We start from the raw sequence: 20630 nt of genomic DNA, 5'->3' as shown, positions 1-20630 counted from the left end.
CAGGGCCAGGGAGTAGCAAGATCCGAGCGTTCGAAACTTTATTATCAGAAGACGGCAGGTTACACGTTCGAGAATAATGGCCTGGAACGTCGGTCTAACTTTGGGTTAACGCTGTTGGTGGATGCAGAAGTTACATGTCATGTCAAAAACAGTCAAATGGATCGAAATTCACAGCAGGATCGCTCAGACAACAAAGTGCAAAATAGCGCAATTCAGAATGGTCTAAGATCTGCAAGATATACTAACGTTGATTCCGGTTTTCTGTAGTTGGCTAGATCAAAGTTTCGGTTATCTGACGCAAAGTTTAGCGCAGTCCTACATTCCAAAGACTGCAGGCAGCCACGACATAAGTAAGCACACCGTTACAAGTTGGATACGATGTAGCTTAACAGCACATGCAAACTCTGTTTGCTTCAAGATGTGATTTGTTTTGCAATTACTAAAATAAACTCGCTTGAAGCTTTATCGCTACGGTTTGATTTGCATACTCCTTATTTAGGTACAAGCTTGCCATTATCTAAAAACTCTTCAAAATAGCCAATAGTCATGCTAGATAGTAGGAATAGAATTATTACCAGCCTTTTGATCGCCATGTAGAGTCATGTGAATGCAAAGGTTACTTACGTCGACTTTGAAGTGTCTGCAAACTTTTGGTGATCAGGGGCCACCTTCTCCAAGAATCGCGGGTCACTCTTCATCCGCTGAAAATCTTCCATGCGCCGGAATACGAATTGCACAATGCAATCATAGTCAGACAGCTTGGAGAATTCAGGATCGTACAGCTGGAAGAGTAATGGCCGGCTTTTACTATTGTTGTGGGTCTTGTACGGTATAAGAATCTTTCCTAGTATGTACGATTAAGAAATAAACAGCTTACCATGTTGTACCGAACAATGCCATATTCTTCCATGAGACCGCTAACCAAGGGAGCATGGATCTTAGTCATGTACTCTCGGTAGGCCGACTCGCTAAGCCCGGGTTTGCGATAGGCAGTAATGGTGAGACATAACAGCTGCTGCGATTCGGAGGAAAGCGATGCGGAGATAGCCATTCTGTCTTCTGGTTATGAAAAAGAAAAAAAAGAAAAAAGAAAAACCCTAAAATACGGTGCTGATCGGCGATGCAAAGGAGTCGGCAACTCGTACTGCTATAAATAACCCACTTGGTAGAGGAAATGTCTCGGCGTTTTGCGTGACGATAGTCGTAAAGCCGAATGCGTTTTTGTTTTTCAAGACTTCCTGATTCGGTCATACTTCGTTCCAAAGTTCTGAAGGCGTGGTTAAATTGAGTTTGTCAAATTCCCACAACCGTAGACTTTGTCTCATGCTGCAACCGGAAACAGAGCAAGAGCTTAAACAGAAAGTAGCTTCACACGTTCGTATTCAAACGCTTAGCCGTGTGACGCTACCACGCGACCGGCCTTGGTTCTGCTTATTGTTTCCGCCGTTTTCGTCTCCCGGGTGATGCGCCAATGGGAAGCACCGCAGCCAAGTCGTTCAATGTTAGATCCTATTCCAAACAGAATCGACACGCGTGACTGGAGTAAAAGACAGGAAGGCTACAAGGCTGCCCGGATTAGGAATGTCTTTGGAATATCTCGAGTCGCTAACGAAAGCGTTCATTCTGCATGCCAGCATCGCTGTTATCGTCACTTTTGCATGCCAGTATTGCCTTAGCGTACGAATATCACCATGGCTTTCCTCCCGATCGATCAATCTCTTTCAAAATAATTTCTTACTCTAAAGCGTGTGCATTTTACGCCTGCTGGTTATTTCACCTACGTTTTGCGCCATTTGAAAAGCATTGTCTTCAGTCATTACAGCATTGCCAGTCTCAGGTCGATGATTTGAAGTGCTTCAATTAAACATTCGTTTTCTACCGCATTGTCGCCATCGTTATTATGAGCAGCTCCGTTCGTCTGCTACTAATAGTGGCTTTATTGTACACTAACTCTTGGGCAAAAACGGTCAAAGAGACGCTGCGCATTACGTGGGAGGAGGGCGCTCCAAATGGACAAGCAAGAGAGCTCATTTACACGAATGGACAATTTCCTGGCCCACCGCTTATTTGGGACGAAGGAGATGATGTTGAAGTGAGTGTTTTCTTGTCCAGGTTGGTTCATGTGTTGATACTAACGCCCAGGCACCTCATAGGTAACCGTTTGGAATGAAATGGCTAAAAATGTCACTGTACATTGGCATGGCCTCGAGTAAGTTATTTCCTTTCTGCAAATTAGAGCATGCCCCTAATGCTGACCACTTGGTCCAGGCAAAAAGACAGTCCTTGGTCTGATGGCACGCCCGGTCTCAGCCAACGACCCATCCAGCCCGGGCAAAGTTTTGTATACAAGTTCAAGGCTTCTCCTCCTGGAAATCACTGGTACCACTCTCACGAGAAAATGTCTCTCGTTGATGGGCTTTATGGAGCAATTCACATTCGGTTAGTTTACCAGCATCTCAAGATGTTTTACGTTCGTGATGCTAAGTGCAAGCACATAGGCCGAAGGAAGATCGCACGGGATTGTGGAGTCAAATAAGCCAGGATAAAGAAGACATCAAAGCTATGGAAAAGGCTGCACGCGATCCCGAGTATCTGGTCGTGTCGGATTGGAGCCAGTATACCTCGGAAGAATACTGGAAGATGTCTACTGATTCGGGCCTTCTCGTATTGTACGCTTACATTGCCCCCAGCTCATTTTTACTTTGCATCTAACACGTTGAAAAGTTGTCTCGATAGCATTTTGGTCAACGGCAAAGGCGAGGTTTACTGCCCGGGTCAGGAATTTCTTCAAAAGGAGCTCGCTCCAGGTCTGGTTCAGGACGCTTTCCCACCAGGCACCGAGGTCTCAGACAAAGGGTATGGCATTTGACGTCCAAATCACTACTTCCTTTTATAATGGCATTGGTACTGACGCGCATCTGGCTAGATGTTTCCCAGCAGATCTTGACCAAGTCCAAGGTGGCCCCTGGAACATCACCAAACGCCCAGATCTCATACCACCACGCGTTCAGGAAGGCTGTGTTGCGTCCAAGCACGAGAATGAGACTATCGTCGTTGACCCACATAGAAACAACGGCTGGGTTAGTATGCATATCGTAGCTGCCGCCACGATCGCTCAGATTGCCTTTTCCGTGGATTCTCACGAATTTTGGCTGTACGAGATTGATGGCAACTACGTCAACCCCAAAAAGTTTGTCTCGGCAGTCATGTCCGCCGGTGAGACCTTCTCGATTATGATGAAACTAGATCAAGAGCCGGGAAGATATACAATGCGCGTACCCAACTCTGGGGCTTCGCAGGTACTAGGGGCCTTTGCCGAAATGGTTTACGAAGGACACGAGCGTGCGGAGAAATCGGGGAGGGCATACCTGTCTTATGGAGGCAACCCGACTTCACCAGATGTCGAGAAGAATTCATTCTTTCCATGGCAACTGGATACAGATCACATGTCGCCGTGGCCTGCCAATAAGCCCCGACCTGGCAAGGCTGACGAAGAGCATCTTCTGGTGCTTGGCCGCGTTGGCGCTCCCTACAAGTACACCATGAACACCAAGTACTTATACCCCGTCGATTTTCAAAACAATGATCCTCTATTATTTTATCCCGACGCAACCTGTGGTACCGAGAATGATGGCCTGGTGCTTCGCACCAAAAACGGGTCTTGGGTTGATCTCATTCTGCAAGTTTCTACCCTACCTGGAGATACATCATCATTTGAGCATTTTATGCATAAACACGGCAGCAAAACTTGGAGAATTGGTTTCGGAACTGGTGTCTGGAATTATACCAGCGTAGAAGAGGCTATTCAAGAACGGCCCCAGGATTTCAACTTGGAGACCCCTGGCTTGCGCGATACGTGGATCACAGCATTCTCAATCGGTGGCGAGGCATACTGGAGCGTTTTCAGGTACTATGTGGATAACCCGGGACCATGGCTATTTCATTGTCACATTGAGCTTCATTTGATGGGTGGCATGGGCATTGCAATCTTGGATGGTGTGGATGCATGGCCTGAGCATATTCCAGAAGAATATCGACTGGATTAGCATTTGCATCTGGCAAACATGGCAACAATCATTAGCATTCGGAGATATACTTTTAATAGTTCGCTAATCCATTTCTTTTCGGGGCAAGTTATACAGGCGTAGGATGCGATGAAGAAGCTTGAAGTCCCGCCATAATGTATTCTCCCATATTATTTAAAAATTGCCTCGTGAGGCTGAGCACAGCAGGGGTTGTTGGCTGCAGGTACGTAATATCCGATAATATAGGTAAGCATGGATTAACAGTTAATGGGCCAAAACGTACGTATATACTTGCTACTGCTTACGAGGACGGATAAACCGCAGCAAGTAATATAACCCATTAGTGACATATGATGCTGGACCCGGCGTTTGTCTCTCCGCGTTCTGCAAATTGTGGACATTCACTTGAATCTCCGCATTAGGTATAATGCTTGACTTCACAACGCACTGGGCATTGATGACTGCGCAACCTCGGTCAACTAAATTTTGTGGCACCGGTCTGTGAGCAACGATTCCGCGTGGTTATCGAGTAGGCCGGAGCTCACACAGCGTCCTAATGAAGTTAAGGGTGTGGGAATAGCTCCGGTTTCGTAACCATCTTGAGATCAGGCGAGCTGCCGAAAGTGGCAAGGGGTGGTACCCTAAAAGTGTCAAGATACTTGCTGCACCAAATAGGACGCAGATGTGGCCAGATTTGAGGGTGCCTGTGGTCGATCCGGCGCTGTAATGGCGGTCCGGCCGTAAGGAAATGTTACACGCTTGGGAGGCCAACAGAGAAGACAACAGGAAGTTACACAAGGAGGTTACGAGGGCGGTGAGAGGCGGAAGGCCCCTTTATTCCTTCAATGTATATATAGAGGTCCTCTGGTCCCTCTGGTCCTTCTTGTACTAAGTACGTTTGATATCCTACAAGGTTATCATTGAATTGAGTCTTTTGCTCCAGGCCCGTGAACCCAAGCCCTTGTCACAGGCAAAGAGTAAATGGGCCGGCTCTCCAGCCGATGGGCGAGTTGAGGGGTTAAAGCATTGAGTAAACCGGTATTTAGGTGAAAGCTGGCAAGGTAGAATGAAACAAGTATAGTGGGCTATGCAGGCCAAGGCGAAAGCGGTCCGGTTTGTATTGGGGGCCTGACAAACGTCCGTGATTGTGAGGTAGCAAGACTTTATCGCCATGGTGGACAGATATAAGATAGAGTGGGGGACGAGGTAGACGCCATTTGGCTGATGAAAGGCTCGTCTGGGAGAATACGAAGCACAAGTGGGCCAGGCCTAGCACCATCATGCCGGCTGTGGCGGAGACTGTGATGCTTCAAGTATATGAATCAAATCAGACGGAAATTACGGAGATGATGCTTACGGCAACGTTAACGGGTACGTCATACCATCCCACCGCCACTCGGGCATGGTGATGATGGCGTTGATTGCCATTCTTTCCGCCGGATACGCGTCGTAAGCTAGTTACGAAATGTCTAGACGATACGTTGCAGATGAGGGGGCGAGTCATGACCCTCAAAGTTTAAACTTGAACAAGTGCTCAAGAGGACACAAATATGCTGGCAGATGTCAGGAATATCCCACGCAAAGCAATGGTTGCCTAAGCTCGGTTCGATAAAATAATCTCTGGGACTGTCTTCAAGGGGTCGATTAGAGCTTACGCACAGAACTGCATGTGCTGTCTGTTGTTTTAAGCTGCAACCACAACCGAGCTATCTTTCCCCTCACCCAAATAAAGGCACAAAAGGGAGTAGCGAAGGCTAAAATTTGCATGTCGGCTCGAACTCATGCAAGTTTCCCCGTTATCCTAACATGTCGTCGTTTGTATATTATGCGAATTTGTCTGCTGGGGATACCTCGCTCTAGAAATACATTGGGGCGGGGCTGGTGGAATGAATGACAATGTTGCATGTCTTGATATGGACAAGATTATTGAGCCTTGGCGTACTAGACGTATGTAGGGTATGCGCTCTGACCGGATGCATACGTATAAGGGGCAGGCTACGTTGATACAGTGGCCTGGTGAGTTATAGCAGATGCGAGAACGGCTCATGACTAATGAACCTGGAGAAGGGACAGCTCGAGCTCTCACCTTTGATGGATGCAGAAAGCGGACAAGTCACCACGTATGACTACCTGCCAGGCGACAATGCAGACATGGAGTCATTTGCAACCGCCCGTCACACTGGGAAGCGGGTCCTTGAATTTGTACTCGCTTAGCACGTTATTCATCCTTGGTCCTGCATCTCATGTCAGGCGTGAATGGCTCGTCCGCCGACAACATGACACCCTTTGGATCGAGCTTCGTAGTTCCATGGTGTTATCAGCCATGGTATGGAATGTCGTCCTGGTACACGGAGCCACAGCAAGTCAGGCCACAATCAAAGCTTCTGGGAAAGGCAACAAGTAAAGTCCCTGTCAGCTTACACCGCGAGTAGATACGCAATCGTAATGGAGCCCCGTCCTCGAGTCGTGTGAGAGAAATGGCGGCGGCATATAATATGGCATGACGGAAACAATCTTTTACAATGCATTTCCATAATCCCAGGCCCAGCAGCACAGTGTGGCGCCTCAAATTTGTATGTGCGACATGTACGGAGTACTCCATGACTACTCAGATATATTACCGACTGTTGGGGACCATGGACATTAATTTCATGCGAACCCTTCAATCAAATAGTGGCTCCCCCCCAGCACCCAGCAAGATGGGGTCAACTTCCCTAACCGCCCTTGCAGAGTGAATCGTATTAATCCATTAGGGTGTGTCGGCCAGAGGCCACCACCATACAAGGTTATGACTCGGTCATGTAGACTGGACCCTGTCCGGTAAGACCCTATCCGGTATATGTCGAATAACCCTGTCTTAAGGCAGCATGTACCTCAATGGGTATCAATCGATTTCCCAGCCTCTTTCCGTGACTGGGAGTTGGGGGCAATAGCTGCGCATGGTCATAATCTCATGCATCTTGGCCGTTGCGATGATGCGTCAATCCAATGTGATTTTCATATCGACCTGTGCGCCCCAGAGGGTGAAGAGTAGGTATAAAAAGTCGTGGGTAGCTCGCTAGGACTTTATCCTAATTCATCGTCGCTCTCATCTTCGCCTTCGACCAAAGAGCTTCGGACGGCCCTCATTATGAAGTCCCTTCATGGCCTCGTTGGCCTCCTTTTGTCGGCAAGCCTGGCATCAACAGGGCTTGTTCCTAGAGACGCTGGCATCCCCATTTTCAATCAGGATTCCGAGAGCGCTGTGCCTGCAAGTTTTTTGGTTGCTTTCAAGAGCAGCTTAAGCGAAGATGTGATCAATGCTGCTCAAGATGAGATCGGTAACACAATCAGGAAACGCAACGTCGGCAAGCGCAGCACTGATAACCGACCACTCAGGAGGTCATTCCCTTTAGGATTGACGACGAGTCACGCGGCATAATCATTGACGCCGATGATGCTACAATCCAGACCTTGCTCAGGTCTAACGAAATCGCCACTATCGAGGCCAACACACGTGGTTCACTCGATGCCAAGGTCTCCCAGTCGGATGCTCCCGGTAACCTTGTCCGCCTCTCGAAGAACCTGATTGATTGCGTGTCGAATTACGACTATGATGAATCAGGTGGTGAAGGAATCACAGTCTACGTGCTCGATGGAGGCATTCGGCTCACGCATCAAGAGTTCAAAGGGCGTGCTACTTTTGGCGCCAGGTTTTCAAAATCTACCAGTGTAAGCGAATAATCCAGAAAAAGAATAATCGGATTGGCATAACCAAGCATACAGGAAGAGGACCAAGATGGCCACGGAACCCATGTCTCCGGTATCATCGGCGGCGTAAAGTTTGGCGTCGCCAAGAAGGTGAAGCTCGTAGCTGTCAAACTGGACCCTGAGGCATCACAAATGATACAGGCGTTGGAATTTGTGCTCGCGGACGTCAAAAAGAAGGGCATCCAAGGAAAAGCCGTTATTAGCATGTCAATGCACGTCGACGGCTCCGAAATCGTCGACAAGAAGTTTAAACACCTCGTTGACTCGGGAGTCGTGGTGGTCGTTAGTGCTGGCAACGGAAATGTAGTTTTTGTCCTCCTGTTTGCCCCTCTAAATTATTCATGCAAAAATCTAGTAGCAGGAGGCTAATTTCTCTAAACTTGTAGATGGATGCCGGTCAGTTCTCTCCCGGAAGGGATCCCAGCGTCATTACGGTTGCAGCAATGGATCACAGGAATGACTTCCACTGGTCAAAATCAAACTACGGTCCCTCAGTTACCATCTACGCTCCTGGCGTTGGTATCGAGAGTTCGTACTTCCGCTCCGATACTGCCACTAGATATCTCAATGGCACAAGCCAGGGTACGTGCTTACTCCATATACGTGATTGGCAGTTTCAAGAGGCTAACTTTGACTATGATAGCTACGCCTCATGTTGCTGGCCTAGCTGCATACATCATGGCACTCGAGGGCATCACGCAGCCGGCCAAGGTTATGTCACGTCTGAGAGAGCTTGCGGACGACACGGGAGCTCGGGTTCAGTGGACGGCCCCAAACACGACCAGCCTTATTGCAACCAACGGACTGGCAGGTAAACTGGATCCTGCCATTGCAAACAAGGTCAAGAAGTTCCCTTGGATATCCTCTGTCATCCAGTCGTGGAACTGTGGCATCCCGGATTATAGCGATGAGGATTGCGGCACCTTGGTCTACTGTAATTCTTACGACGAATGGCCTGAAACCCCCAAGAGAGGCTTCTTCAAAAGCGCCCAGGAATGCTTCGATGCCCATGAACCGGCACCCATCCTACCCTGGATTGAAAAGCCAACGACAGTCCGTCCCGAGTCTTGCAGCGGCGAGATTATCAGTGAGGGCGTCTTGGGCTATGGCGAGAGGGTGTGTGGTACCAAATTGTTCTGTGAGGCGTTTGACCTAGACCCGAAACCCGAGGGATACAAGAATGCAAAGGCCTGTTTCGACGCTCACGAGCCTCAACCCTCTGCGAACAAAACCACGCCCGCCGTTGCAGCATAGGCGGTTGCGACGTCGCCTGGGCAGTACAGCATCACCGCTTCCTTGACGACTAGGAGCGTTAGGAAAGTCGTGTTAACTTCTTCAACCCTATTTTGATGCAACACTTGGTCAAGGATAGGAACTAGACTCTCCGTCTTTAGGTTGCTTGTTGTAGCACTGCAATATAACTATGGCAACGCTTCAGGTTTAGGGTGATTGGGGCAACATATAAACTCTTGCTATATTCCCTTGTGTGGAGCTTGCTTGAAGCCTTTCTTTGGGGTAAAAGAATGTGACTGTACCTATCAGGTCCCTGCATCTCAGAAGCACTGCGATAATGTCGATATTGACTTTGATCGGCTCACCCTGACCTAATATTCCCCATAGAGCAAACTCGGCGTCGATCATAACGCTTGCAAAACATGTTGGCTGTGTTGTTCCACCAGCTATTCTCATTTGTGGACATATATTTGCTTTGAGTCTAAGATGAAATTTTCTAGGCTGCCTTGCTCCATGGAATCTTGCACCATGAAAGCATTTGATACCCATGTAATGCGCCAAGAGGCGATTGCCTCTCGAATGCTGCCAGTCTACTCGTACCTGAAGAAGCCACCAAATAATAACGCCCAAAAATATCGTCATGTAAAATTGAAGAAGAACTACAAGGACATGGACCGGACCGAGGGCATTCTAGTCAAACGTAATTTTTGTCGCCTTTTGTGTCATGTCTACATCCTTGAAGAATGACCCGTACATGTCATGAGTCTTCTTCTTGACAGTCGTGCCGAACTTGAGCAGCTCGTCGGGAACGGGCTGATTGGCGCCCTTGAGAATGTTGACCAGGCTGCACAAGTACCAGTCAGAAAAAGAATTGGCAAAGAATTGCGCCGCAGTCAGAACTTACGAGCCAGAATGTGCCTTGTCCTGGACTGTAAATAGGGTGTGTGCCTCGCCGGTGTTACCAGCCCGGCCGGTACGACCGATTCGGTGAACATAATCCTCAATCGTTAAAGGGAACTAGTCGTCACAGTTAGCAATCGTCCGTGCACTTCGAAGACGATTTAGTTAGTCAACGCACAGTAACGTTTATCACCAGCTTGACTTCGGGAATATCTAATCCACGCGCAGCAACGTCGGTTGCGACGAGCACAGGGGTCTGGCCAGTCTTGAAGGCTTCCAAGCTTCGTGTTCGCTGCTCTTGCTTCAAATCACCATGTATGCCACCAACTCGAATGCCCTTGCGGCTGAGGAAGTTTTCTACACGAGTAGCTTCCTTCTTGTACAGGCAAAAAACCAGGATACGGTCGTTCTTCTGCTTGCCCTGCTGATGCTGTTTCAAAATCTGGAGCAAGCGAAACTCCTTGTCCTTGGGGTCAACGACTTCCACTTTTTGGGTAATTCGGGTGTTGGCTTGCAGCTCTACAGAGCCATTCTCGGTTTCTTTGCCACCTGAACCAATGGTGATTTTGACGGGGTCAACCATGAAAGTAGAAGCCAAAGCTTGAACCGACTGCGGCCAGGTGGCAGTAAACATGAGGGTCTGTCTCCTCTCCCGGGCGAGGCAAGCACCCAGAATTTGTTTGATGTCGTCCTCGAAACCCTTGTCGAGCATGCGATCAGCCTCGTCCAGAACGGCGAATTGACAGTCACTCAAATCGACTGTACCATCAGACATGAAGTCTTTCAAGCGGCCAGGAGTGGCCACAATAATGTCGGCACCTCGATTTACCATTGCCCGTTGTTCGTCCTTTGATGAGCCTCCGTACAAGCAAACGCACTTCAACTTGGCCAATGCGGCCAAGGAAGCCAGCTGCGTATGCGTCTGCATAGCTAGCTCACGGGTAGGCGAGATAACGACTGCCTTGGTACCCTTTTTGCCAATGGCGGAAACGGACTCGACGCAAGGCAAAGCAAATGCCATAGTCTTGCCGGAGCCCGTCTCTGCAACGCCGACAACATCTCGGCCGGACAGCGTGGAGGGCCAGGACGCAGCCTGGATGGGGGTGGGAGCCTTGAAGTTTGCAAAGGGCGACGGGGTCTTCTCGAGCAAGTTCGTCGAGGGAAGGTGGTGGAATTCAATGACTGGCCGAAGGGATGATGTCTCGCCCCTAGGATCGGTAATAGTAATCTGGTTCGTCGACATGAAGGTATCGACATCGTCTTGGGGAACATTGGATAGGCTGATTGTTTGGACATATGACCCAGAGATGGGTGCCCTTTCACTACTCAGGTCTTTCTCGTTCTTCTCGGCCTCGCTCGATTCCTCGGCGGGCGCTTTGGTCGGAACATTCTCTTGTAATTCTTGCGCCTCCTTCAGCTTTCTTTCCTTCTTCTCCTTCTTCTTGGCCTTCTTTTCGGCTTTGCGCTGTATCTCAAGGTCCCTGTCCTTTGCATCGTCAGTGACGACGTCGGCCTTTTCTGATTTGCCCTTCTTTTCCTTCTTGTCCTTCTTGTCCTTCTCCACCTTCTTCTCCTTCTTCTCCTTCTTTATCCGCGCTTCGGATGCGTCGTTGCCATCGTGAATCTTGGTCTTTTTGCTGGGACGTACCGACTCGTCCTCTGCGAGGGCGTGTTTTGTGGCAGCCATTGCAATTGAAAAGAATGGCTTGAAAATATCGTCGGGCAAAGGGGGAACCGTGGGTTATGCTGAGACGGGACCAGCCTTGACGGCAAACAGATGATTGGGCTGGGAAAAAAATTATCTTATCGATAAAAGACAGACCCGTCCAATGACCGTTGCGTGTGAGGGGCTTATGTGGGTCCGACTGCAAGGTCGCCCCGAAGCGTGTGCGGGCAAAAGGAATCAAATCATTGATAGCACTTGAGCGCACTGGAGGCCTGAAAAGATCTGTTCAGGCTGTCGGACAACAAAGGCCTGCACAGTGGAACGGTTGGTCCAATATACAGGAGCTGGCAGCGGAATTTACGCACTTGTTGGACAGGTATGCCTCCTGCTCCTTTCCATTCTGCACGACTTCAGCCCGCTTAATGTGGAGTTGCATCGGGTACTCGTGCCACGCCCCACCATTAGGTAATTAGGTGGTGAGAGCTTCTGTAGCTGAATTACCTAATGGTGGGGCGTGGCACGAGTAAGAGGTGATAGCGTAACAGTCGTGCTACACAAGGTCATCATCGTAGCATATACTGTGGTTACGGGTAGCTTACGCCGCTACTTAATGTGGAACACTACTATACAAGACGAAATTCATTCTGCTTCAAATCGTCTAGTCTCTGAAATAGTCTTCTACATCACGGTTCCGATGGAGACGGGCCAACATTTTCTAGCAGTCCCGGGTAGGTTCAGGGCATCCAACACAGCGTCAAGAACCAGGCATGTTTAATGTTTCTCTCACACAACAGATATATGATCCATTGGAGTGGCATAAAGATATTTCAGTAAACATGGGCATTTCTAGAATGTATGAAATGCCACGTGTACGAGACTTCCACGTCGCCGGGTTGGCTACCGGATCGAGTCAAGCGCGGACGGCATACCAGGAGTAAGGGTTAGGGTTCCTCTGTCGTTATCGACTGCAAGTCTGCAACCAGACCTGAGGATTATTAGCACAAAGGCTGTTGACGTAAGAGACAGGCGGCCGGGTACCGACTTGGCATAGTTACCATTTTTTCATTTTTAACTTTGCGGTGAGCACATTGCTACCATACACCTCTTTCAACATTAGTCAAGGTTCTCAACTCTTCGGCTGAGCCGTTGGCGGCCTCACGTGGGTCCATTGTGTCTGGTTCAACACCCAGCGCCAAGTTGTGCGACTTGAATCAATGGACCGGACCCCCTTTGTGCAAGGCGAGGACTGGACCCCTGGACCCCTGGACCCTTGGATCCTTGGGACTTGGGAGCAGTTGGCCCGGCATCTGCGATTCCCATTTATCAAAGACACGTACATACTCCGTACCGAGCAGCCGAGTACGATTCGACCCCAGCCATTCATTTGTCTCCGCTTCAGTGCACCACAGTGACCTCACCTCCCCTTGCTTGTTTGCCATGACTTCAGAGGCCGCACCCAACGAGGGAGAGGAGGAGCGCATGCGAGACAAGGTGGGAGACTTTCTGTACGTGTATTGAGTTGTCATTGATGCTTTGATGAGTTGACATACGTAGCGGAGAATTCTAACCGCATAAACTGCGCGAAATCAGGAAGAAAAACCTCACTCAAGGGGAACTTGCTGTGAAGCATGCCATCGGACTTGGTAAACAGCCCAATATCGTGCCCGTCACCGATCCGGTGCTTGACGGACCATCACGGCCCGTCGAGGTCGGATGGCACCCCGTGGGCGGTCTGGCCGGCAAGTGGTTTGCCGAGCAGACAGGTCTCGGAAAGATGATCACCGACAAGATCAACAAGTATCCGGATCCGACCCAGCATTGGGCCGTGCTTGTGGGCGAGTATGCTCACCAGTTATGGATGGTATGTCTGCGTCGACCCGAAAACAAGCCTTTGCCAGGATCCCCAAACCAACTAGATGAACCCGCAGGATGAGAATTTCGACGTCATTTACACCAACGAGAAGGTCAAGCGCGAGGAGTGGCGCACATTTCAAGTGGGCGAAACGCGCTTCAACGATGACGCTACACGACGGGCTGGTATGTTTGTCTACCCTGCCCCCCCGTGATGAAAAAATAAACCAACTAGGTGGAAAAAGGCGAGTCCGTCATCGAGGCTATTAGAGAAAGGCAACCGGGGTACAACCTCATCACCAACAATTGCCAGACATATGCCCTGCAGCTCCTTGATGCCATCAAAGTCGGCTCAAGGAAGGAATTCGGCACAACCTTGGCCGTGTACGAGAGACTAATTGGCCCCGGACGTGTCAAGGATTTGTTCATTGACGGCCAGCCTGCGGTCGGCGAAGCTCCCCAGGAGAACACAGTCTCCACGGCACAGCAGCTCATGCACGACCACACGACACAGCTTGATGCCCAGGAGCAGTTGCAGAAAGACGGGAGCGCAGGCCATCAAGACGGAGCAAGAGGCCTGGATCAAGACCAAGGCGAGAAGAGGCCCAAGAAGCGCCACCTTTTTTCACGTCTGTTCAGGTAGGCCGCTCTTATCTCACGGCGGCCAGTGTACTTTGTTGACATGAGCGAGAGCAATGAATGAACGTTGGGAAATGATGTTACGCGTATGGTACAGGGTGGGGATGTGCAGGCATATCGGATATGTTTTAGCAAAGTTAGTATAGCAAAGTTAACCCTCTCAATACATCAGGTTCTACAGGCAGACGTCCCGTCCTGTAAACGCGTACGAGTGTGTGACTGGGCCCGGACCACGTTTCCGAGGGCGACACCCATAGCCTGCTTCAGATTTCCTCAACTTGATCTTAATGGACAGTGGTGATGTATTCTTGTGTAACGTACTACAGCGACGAATAATCACCAGTGTTGTGTCCGTTGTTCCCCGCGGATTCTGAGTAGCTAGGTAACTACTACAGCCATGTATATATGTGCCACGGAGAGGAAGCGTGGTTGAAATCCACCGTTCGCATTGCTACTAAGTAATGCACATGCCTTGTCGCAAGCGGGTGATCTGTATCGTCCAACTATCGTCCAACCCAAGCCGGAAATGTACGGCCTCAGGCCCTCGCGTCGCCTTTTACTTACAGTGGCTAGTAGCATCTGGTTCAAGGACGTGGACCAAACGGTTCTTCCTGACCTCCAACCATTGGGCCTCTGCCTGGCGGGGGGGCATGACCTTTGCCGTGTTGATCTTGTGTTTTGACAGGATGCTCAAACCTTCGGAGAGTTAGGTGCTCCGTGTTCTTCGTGCCAGTCTACGCCTGGAGACTTTTGACTGGGTGCAGGTGCAGGTGCTATTGGAACCCTCGCACCGGACTGAAGAAAAAGCCGCTTCGAGTAAATCGCGTCGTCAATTTCGTCACCGTCTGGGAAACAAAGCAGCGAAGAGAGGATCAACGCAATTGATGTTGACGATCGAGAGAAATTGTCGTTTATTGAGGCCTGGAATTGTCGTTTCAAGAAAATAATTGTACTTACATACCGGCCCGTAGACGGCAGATGCGGCGGGCTGATGGTGGATGGAGATGAGTTGACCCAAGAGGACAGCTGCGATTGTGCCTGTCTGCAACCACTCCATGATGCAAATCGAGAAAATGGCACAAGATGCCATATCGTCGGAGCCGATTCCGTGGACAGAATGCGCATCATTGCTGAAAGCCTCTGATACAAAGACTTGCGTACGAAAGGATCGGTAGAAATGGTTCAATTCAGAAAGCAAAGTTGGACCCCGCAATTTGGTCCATCAAAGCTCCAACTCCAACGTCAAGCTCAGCCTGGTTTCCCCACCACATTCCATCGCCAAATTGATTGACAACAACGTCAGCGGGACCAAAAAAAGAGAGAAATACCCTCTTCCAGCGCCCTCGTCAACTACGCACCATCCACCCGGACTGCCGCACCACGCACGCAATGTCGTCGAAAGAGCAACGACCGAAAGAAAAAGACAAGTCCAAGGTGCACAAGCTCTCGCTCAAGGGCAGCTCCAGACTGGTCGCCGAGTTTGTACGTCTCCCTCGCTCGCACAATTCGCTGCCTCCTCCCCGTCCTCAGAAAGCTGACGCTCCGCCGCTCCATGTAGTTTCAGTATTCGATACACTCGATTCTGTATGCTGATCCGCCCGCTCTTTGAACGCGATTCCTCTCCGACCAACCGACCGACCGTTGCGGCAAAACTAACCGCGTCTAGATTCCAACGAGGTGTCTACCCTGCCGAAGACTTCACAGCGTACGTGTGCCAACTTGCCTGTCACGAATCCACCGTCATTCGAGAGTACAACCGTGCTAATTTTCCCTTCTCCCGTCTCCAGCGTGAAGAAATATGGCCTCAACATGCTTGGTACGTAAAAGTGCCCCCCTCCCAATTTCCATTGCTGTCCGTCATCGTGGAAATTAACCGCGCACCGCATAGTCTCGGCCGACGATCAAGTCAAAGCATACATCAAGAAAATCATGAGCCAACTCGATAAATGGATGATAGGCGGCAAAATATCCAAGCTCGTCATTGTCATTACGGACAAGGACACTGGAGAGCATGTCGAGCGTTGGCAATTCGATGTAGGTCCTTGCGTCGGCCCCGCGGCACAAGACTTCCTTCACACCACCTGCCAGCCTCCCCTCCCTTGGAAGCCCATGGCTAACAACGAAATTGCATTTGACCAGGTTCAAATCTCACAACCAGCGGCAAAACCCAAGTCGAAATCAGGTCCCAAACCCACCGATCAGGAAAACGTTGCGCCGCCAGCAGCCGCAGCCGCCCCAGAAAAAACCGAAGCCGAGATTCAAGCCGAAATCGCCGCCATTTTTCGCCAGATTACAGCCTCTGTCACTTTCTTACCACAACTCAGCGGCGACTGCACGTTTAATGTACTCGTCTATGCTGATGCGGACAGTGACGTTCCCGTCGAATGGGGCGATTCGGATGCCAAGGAGATTGCCAACGGCGAACATGTCCAGCTCCGGGGGTTTAGTACGGCAAATCATCGTGTAGATACTCTCGTCAGCTACAGGTTGGGAGACTAGCATGTGAAATCAAATAGCAAGTGCATGGGAACCTGAATAAACGTGACATGACGCATGCCGACGGGTGGAGCGTAGTTGGGCCTGGGATATTGCGGGACAGCCTACCACATGGAGATGATATCAACGACAGCGTAATATATGAATGACTGACGCACCATGGTGTCAAGATGGCCACTCTAGCTCGGGACTTTTGCAAACTGCAAGAGGTGTCTGAATATACTTGTCTAGGAAAGGCCGAAACGTATCATAATATTAACTATGTCGCTTGATTTTGTTCAACATCTCACCTCACCCATCACTGTTTTTTACCCGCAACCGCCAAACCATGCATCAAATCACTCATCACCATAAATCTGACGATCCTATCCCCACTTACACCAGTCAATATGCTGCCAGCCCAGTTTCCTAAGGGCGAATCAATCACGTACAACGCCGTCTAGTTCTACAACCATTGTGCTGAAATTCTTCCGTCTTCACACCCTCTTAAAAAAATAGACGTACGCAAACTTGCGCATCTCATCAATATCGGTTGCTTCAACAACCTTCTCGTCATTGAAGAGCACCCAACTAGGAGCCTGGTGGCCCTCCAATTGTTTCCGGATGAAAGCCACGTAATGACTACGTATCCCATCTAGTTAGTACAGAGCGGAAAATATATGGAAATAAGCCGTCACGCAATGAAACTTACCCCGCGTGGATGCTTGTTCCCTTGTGGCACACGATGGATTGAAGCTGGAACTGTGCGGGAAGCGTAGCACGCCCAGCCGGCTCCTTAGGAGGAGCTGGCTCATTAGAACCGGCACCCTCCTCTTCAAAAATGCCTTGATCATCTGGATGGCTAAAGAGCCACTCAACAGCACGCTCCATATCACCACCAGTCTCCTTGAGTGCCCTCTTAGCCTGTGGAGCGCCGAAGCCCATGGCGCCGAGCATCTCGATCTTCTCGGGATCGGCCGTATCTCGAGGTCCTCCACCTTGGCCACCAGGATTTAGGGGGGCATCAATATCAGGATCCTCCATGTGACTAAAGAGCCACTCCATGGCTGCATTGGCATCCGAGTTCCCAGTAGCATGCAAGGCCTTCTCACAGCGATTGAGCGGGAATCCCATGCCTTCCAACTGAGCCAAGGCTGTGGCATCGGGCACAAAGGCGGGGGTCTGTGTCTCCGGCTCCTCTGGCAGTTGCTCTTCAGAGGGCTGCAAGCCCTTTGACAAGTATTCATCAAGTAAGAAGGGTTCATCGGGTACAAGAACTGGTACATCGACCTTGATTGGAACCCAATTAACTACCGTCATCTTCCGAGCATTCACAACCAGAATCTCAGGGAACGTCTTGAACAGTGATTGTTTGCTGAATCCATCGGTGCTTCCGCAAGCTGAGCATGTCAGTTCGACCTTTTCAGCCGCGGTCAAGTTTTCGAGACACTGCTTGAGTGTGACTGGCTTATACTGTTCGGCGGTATCTTCGACCCCTTCTACTGCAGGGATTTTCTCTAGGGGAACGTCAATGAAGATGCTGTCCTGCTCGTTGACAGTATATCGAACTTTGTTGCACCTTAGACACTGAAGCCTTTGTTCCAGGACGAATCTAAATGGCGCAGTTGGATCCTTGAGATGACCGGGGTGCTGTGATCTGGTAATGAGCTTGAAGAGATGTTGGAGGAGTTCAAATGCATCTTGTTGTCTCATGGTCGAAAATTCCGCATGACCACGTCCGATCAGGTGCTTCAACATTGCCGGTGCCAGGCCTTTTTGGTGATGGACCTGTGTTTCCGTGGACAGATCAGCATCAGGCTTAGAATAGCGTCCGGACCATAGGCCGTCTCCCATCTTTCGCAGTTGAGTCTCTAGGTCAGTCGCGGGGTCTTCAACAATCGGCAAATCATCGTTTGGTCGAAAGTAGCGATCGAAGAATGCTGGCATGTCAAACAGGCATTGAGTGATGCTTGCCAAATAGCAACTGTTACCCAAGTTCTTGAGCCCAGTTAGGCCAGGCCCGAACAGTGGCTTGAGCTCCTTCCCATCTTCCGTGGTCATGCTAAAGTCCCATTTGAGGTTTTGCTCGATTTGCATCTCCGTCAAACTTTTTTCCGTCTTTTGTCTTTCGGCTAGCCTGATCCCCCAATGAGCCAGGTGCTGGCCCAGGTTGTCGTCGATGCGTTCGTCGTCGCACTTGTAGCAGTAAATATCTGCGGTGCCTTCGGGTGTGATGGAACCCAGTTTCACAGCTACGCCGTGACCGGACTCTGTGGAATGAGCCAGTGCATGGGAGTTTCCATCCACTCCCCCCAATTGCCTGCGGCCGCAGCCCAGGTTGCCGCACTCTAGGCACAGCCAGAGATTTTCTCTCAAATCACAACCCGAGCAGTGACCGAGCTGGCCCTGTTCAATCTTGCGAGACTCATGCTGCTGCATAAGCAAGATATGCTCGCAACTCGTAAGCTCCTGTTCCCAGGCCTTCACCTCCTCCTTACGTGAAAAGGTGTTTGCTTTCATGACACCATCTACAACTGGTGCCAGCTTTTCGTCTGTAATATCGAGCTCGGTATTGCACTCGAGGCATTTTACAGCAAGGGAAGTGTCGTATCGATCTTCTTCGGACTCGGCAGCGATGGCCAGTTTGGAGATTTTGGGGGGAGGTTCGTCTCGAACGACAATTTTTCGGGTTCGGCGGATGTTTAGCGACAGAGGATGACTTCGGATGGCGCTGTGAAGTTTTGAATGCAAGCGGTCACCGGCACAGCCGCCGTTGAAACACTGAAGGCAGACATCGAGGCCGGTTGGTTCATCCTACCGGGAACAGTGATTAGGATAAGATGACCCTCACCGAACACGACTCAGCTGGGACGGGTAGAAGGACCACACAAACATACTATTGAGTCAAAGCACTGGGTACAGTCTTCTCGATACACAGACTGCGCAGGAGTCGGAGGAGTTAGTGCTGCAGAGGACACAGGTCAGTCTCGTAAGTTGGCGAATGCCCATGCAAGACACAAGTGAGTGCATGGAGAGAGTAGAAAACCTACCAAGAGACTCGAGATGTGGGCAAGACATGATGATGATACAGGCTCATGCGAGCCAGGGAAGCAAGAGGGCTAAGAAGGAGCTGTGTGCGGGCCAAGCCAAACGACTGCTATTGAGAAGCAGCAGGATGAAAAGTCGAGTCACCGAGATAACAACAGACGGTGATGATGCAGCAACACGGAATGGAAAACATTGAGCAGGCAGAGAGAGCTGTCACTGGGTCAGGGTGGGGCTTAATGACGGAGGAGGGGCAGCATTGGGTTAAGCCGGGTTAGGGTTGGAGCGCAGATATCAGGTCAACGTTGAAATTGAGGCTTCAAGGTCGACACGAATCAAGTCACTAACTAGCTATTCAATACACTCCAACTGTCATTATTGATGTGAAGTTTTATCAGGACTTTGATATACAGGCTTCATGGTTTTTCGAGTCGTACCAGACGATTTATCCCGGATGCGGGCGGACGGAAAGGGCCGCGGGATGACAATAGCCAGATTTCCGTATGGTCAGGAAGCCAGCGTGTCTGGTGTTTTGTACTCTTGCTGGTATTTGGGACGTTTGAAATGATTCTGCGCCACAAATGCAATGATTGTCAAACAAAAATAAATGATGCTATGATTGGCTTTATGAGACCCCGAACCATGCGACCGGCTACGCAAGTGCTCTATTACCAAGATTCCAGGGATATTCGACTTTATCTTTGTGGCCGCGCCTAGAAGATTGGTTGTAACAGCGGACATTGAAATGGCCCGTCATGACGGCTGCATGTTTGCATACCGAATATAGCAAGTCATGAGGGCCAGCGAGGAAAAGACTGTCTTTTTTACCCTTTGCATACGCATCAACATGCTCTGATAACTGCCCTTTCACTTCATTTAGGAATGCGTTGATAGCAGAAACTGCGAAGCCGTCCCCATATATCTAGGGAAGTAATGGTAGGATGTCGCTTAGCTGAATCCAGACAGCTGGGCAATCCTTCCGACCCTACAGATAATAAAGTCAAGGACAGCTACCGACGTTGCTAGAAGTATCTTATCTGCTAGAG

General features: G+C 49.9%; 9 protein-coding genes across 12 annotated transcripts; 4 read left to right on the top strand and 5 right to left on the bottom strand.

Moving 5' to 3' along the window:
• Positions 1-418: 418 nt before the first annotated feature.
• J3458_021394 (uncharacterized protein) lies at positions 419-1051 on the bottom strand (the record flags this gene model as incomplete). Its single annotated transcript, XM_066122593.1, has 3 exons — positions 419-549; positions 625-821; positions 878-1051. 3 exons carry the CDS (start codon positions 1049-1051, stop codon positions 492-494), a joined length of 429 nt encoding a protein of 142 aa, XP_065972351.1. The 3' UTR covers positions 419-491.
• Positions 1052-1900: 849 nt separating this feature from the next.
• On the top strand, positions 1901-4046 carry MLAC1_2 (Laccase 1; the record flags this gene model as incomplete). The annotated part of the gene is made up of 6 exons (XM_066122592.1): positions 1901-2092; positions 2154-2209; positions 2269-2439; positions 2499-2669; positions 2737-2856; positions 2927-4046. The coding sequence occupies 6 exons, from the start codon at positions 1901-1903 to the stop codon at positions 4044-4046; spliced, it is 1830 nt and encodes a 609-aa protein (XP_065972350.1).
• A 3278-nt stretch (positions 4047-7324) lies between these two features.
• J3458_021392 (uncharacterized protein) lies at positions 7325-9029 on the top strand (the record flags this gene model as incomplete). The annotated part of the gene is made up of 5 exons (XM_066122591.1): positions 7325-7345; positions 7404-7736; positions 7791-8078; positions 8162-8357; positions 8419-9029. 5 exons carry the CDS (start codon positions 7325-7327, stop codon positions 9027-9029), a joined length of 1449 nt encoding a protein of 482 aa, XP_065972349.1.
• A 186-nt stretch (positions 9030-9215) lies between these two features.
• On the bottom strand, positions 9216-9650 carry J3458_021391 (uncharacterized protein; the record flags this gene model as incomplete). The annotated part of the gene is made up of 1 exon (XM_066122590.1): positions 9216-9650. One exon carries the CDS (start codon positions 9648-9650, stop codon positions 9216-9218), a length of 435 nt encoding a protein of 144 aa, XP_065972348.1.
• Positions 9651-9698: 48 nt separating this feature from the next.
• DBP3_2 (RNA-dependent ATPase) lies at positions 9699-11595 on the bottom strand (the record flags this gene model as incomplete). Its single annotated transcript, XM_007813531.1, has 3 exons — positions 9699-9852; positions 9913-10025; positions 10087-11595. The coding sequence occupies 3 exons, from the start codon at positions 11593-11595 to the stop codon at positions 9699-9701; spliced, it is 1776 nt and encodes a 591-aa protein (XP_007811722.1).
• Positions 11596-12240: 645 nt separating this feature from the next.
• On the top strand, positions 12241-14418 carry J3458_021389 (uncharacterized protein). Of its 2 annotated transcripts, none has more exons than XM_066122589.1 (4): positions 12241-12302; positions 12369-13079; positions 13165-13611; positions 13661-14418. In XM_066122589.1, exons 3-4 carry the CDS (start codon positions 13504-13506, stop codon positions 14066-14068), a joined length of 516 nt encoding a protein of 171 aa, XP_065972347.1. In that variant the 5' UTR covers positions 12241-12302; positions 12369-13079; positions 13165-13503; the 3' UTR covers positions 14069-14418. The 2 variants fall into 2 exon arrangements, with proteins under 2 accessions (XP_065972347.1, XP_007811721.2); XM_007813530.2 differs by lacking the exon at positions 12241-12302 and having other exon boundaries at positions 12794-13079; positions 13165-13435; positions 13503-13611; positions 13671-14244.
• Positions 14419-14585: 167 nt separating this feature from the next.
• On the bottom strand, positions 14586-15193 carry J3458_021388 (uncharacterized protein). The gene has a single exon (XM_066122588.1). It carries the CDS (start codon positions 15190-15192, stop codon positions 14755-14757), a length of 438 nt encoding a protein of 145 aa, XP_065972346.1. The 5' UTR covers position 15193; the 3' UTR covers positions 14586-14754.
• Positions 15194-15195: 2 nt separating this feature from the next.
• MAD2_2 (Mitotic spindle checkpoint component mad2) lies at positions 15196-16698 on the top strand. Of its 2 annotated transcripts, XM_066122586.1 has the most exons (6): positions 15196-15546; positions 15623-15648; positions 15731-15769; positions 15852-15880; positions 15953-16098; positions 16204-16698. In XM_066122586.1, the coding sequence occupies exons 1-6, from the start codon at positions 15454-15456 to the stop codon at positions 16561-16563; spliced, it is 693 nt and encodes a 230-aa protein (XP_065972344.1). In that variant the 5' UTR covers positions 15196-15453; the 3' UTR covers positions 16564-16698. The 2 variants fall into 2 exon arrangements, with proteins under 2 accessions (XP_065972344.1, XP_065972345.1); XM_066122587.1 differs by lacking the exons at positions 15196-15546; positions 15623-15648 and having other exon boundaries at positions 15676-15880.
• On the bottom strand, positions 16099-19778 carry ubp14_2 (ubiquitin C-terminal hydrolase Ubp14). Of its 2 annotated transcripts, XM_007813528.2 has the most exons (4): positions 19590-19778; positions 19437-19504; positions 17252-19353; positions 16099-17181 (listed from the first exon to the last, which is right to left on the bottom strand). In XM_007813528.2, exons 1-4 carry the CDS (start codon positions 19615-19617, stop codon positions 17037-17039), a joined length of 2343 nt encoding a protein of 780 aa, XP_007811719.1. In that variant the 5' UTR covers positions 19618-19778; the 3' UTR covers positions 16099-17036. The 2 variants fall into 2 exon arrangements, with proteins under 2 accessions (XP_007811719.1, XP_065972343.1); XM_066122585.1 differs by having other exon boundaries at positions 16706-17181; positions 17252-19504.
• Between the last annotated feature and the right edge of the window lie 852 nt (positions 19779-20630).

Source organism: Metarhizium acridum (assembly GCF_019434415.1).
Source record: "Metarhizium acridum strain ARSEF 324 chromosome Unknown scaffold_579, whole genome shotgun sequence".
NCBI lineage: Eukaryota > Fungi > Ascomycota > Sordariomycetes > Hypocreales > Clavicipitaceae > Metarhizium > Metarhizium acridum.
Note: the sequence above shows the minus strand (reverse complement) of the source record. Positions and strands in the feature narration are given on the sequence as shown.

Excerpts from the sequence above, each read along its gene's own strand:
- J3458_021389 (XM_007813530.2), top strand. The coding sequence starts at position 13,012 with ATGACTTCAGAGGCCGCACCCAACGAGGGAGAGGAGGAGCGCATGCGA. Across the intron at positions 13,436-13,502 it reads ATGCTCACCAGTTATGGATG|GATGAGAATTTCGACGTCAT; the intron begins GTATGTCTGCGT and ends ATGAACCCGCAG. Across the intron at positions 13,612-13,670 it reads TGACGCTACACGACGGGCTG|GCGAGTCCGTCATCGAGGCT; the intron begins GTATGTTTGTCT and ends AGGTGGAAAAAG.
- J3458_021388 (XM_066122588.1), bottom strand. The coding sequence starts at position 15,192 with ATGATGCGCATTCTGTCCACGGAATCGGCTCCGACGATATGGCATCTT.
- ubp14_2 (XM_007813528.2), bottom strand. The coding sequence starts at position 19,617 with ATGTCTTGCCCACATCTCGAGTCTCTTG. Across the intron at positions 19,505-19,589 it reads CCCACATCTCGAGTCTCTTG|CACTAACTCCTCCGACTCCT; the intron begins GTAGGTTTTCTA and ends TGTCCTCTGCAG. Across the intron at positions 19,354-19,436 it reads CCCAGTGCTTTGACTCAATA|GATGAACCAACCGGCCTCGA; the intron begins GTATGTTTGTGT and ends TGTTCCCGGTAG.
- MAD2_2 (XM_066122586.1), top strand. The coding sequence starts at position 15,454 with ATGTCGTCGAAAGAGCAACGACCGAAAGAAAAAGACAAGTCCAAGGTG. Across the intron at positions 15,649-15,730 it reads TATTCGATACACTCGATTCT|ATTCCAACGAGGTGTCTACC; the intron begins GTATGCTGATCC and ends AACCGCGTCTAG. Across the intron at positions 15,881-15,952 it reads ATATGGCCTCAACATGCTTG|TCTCGGCCGACGATCAAGTC; the intron begins GTACGTAAAAGT and ends CGCACCGCATAG.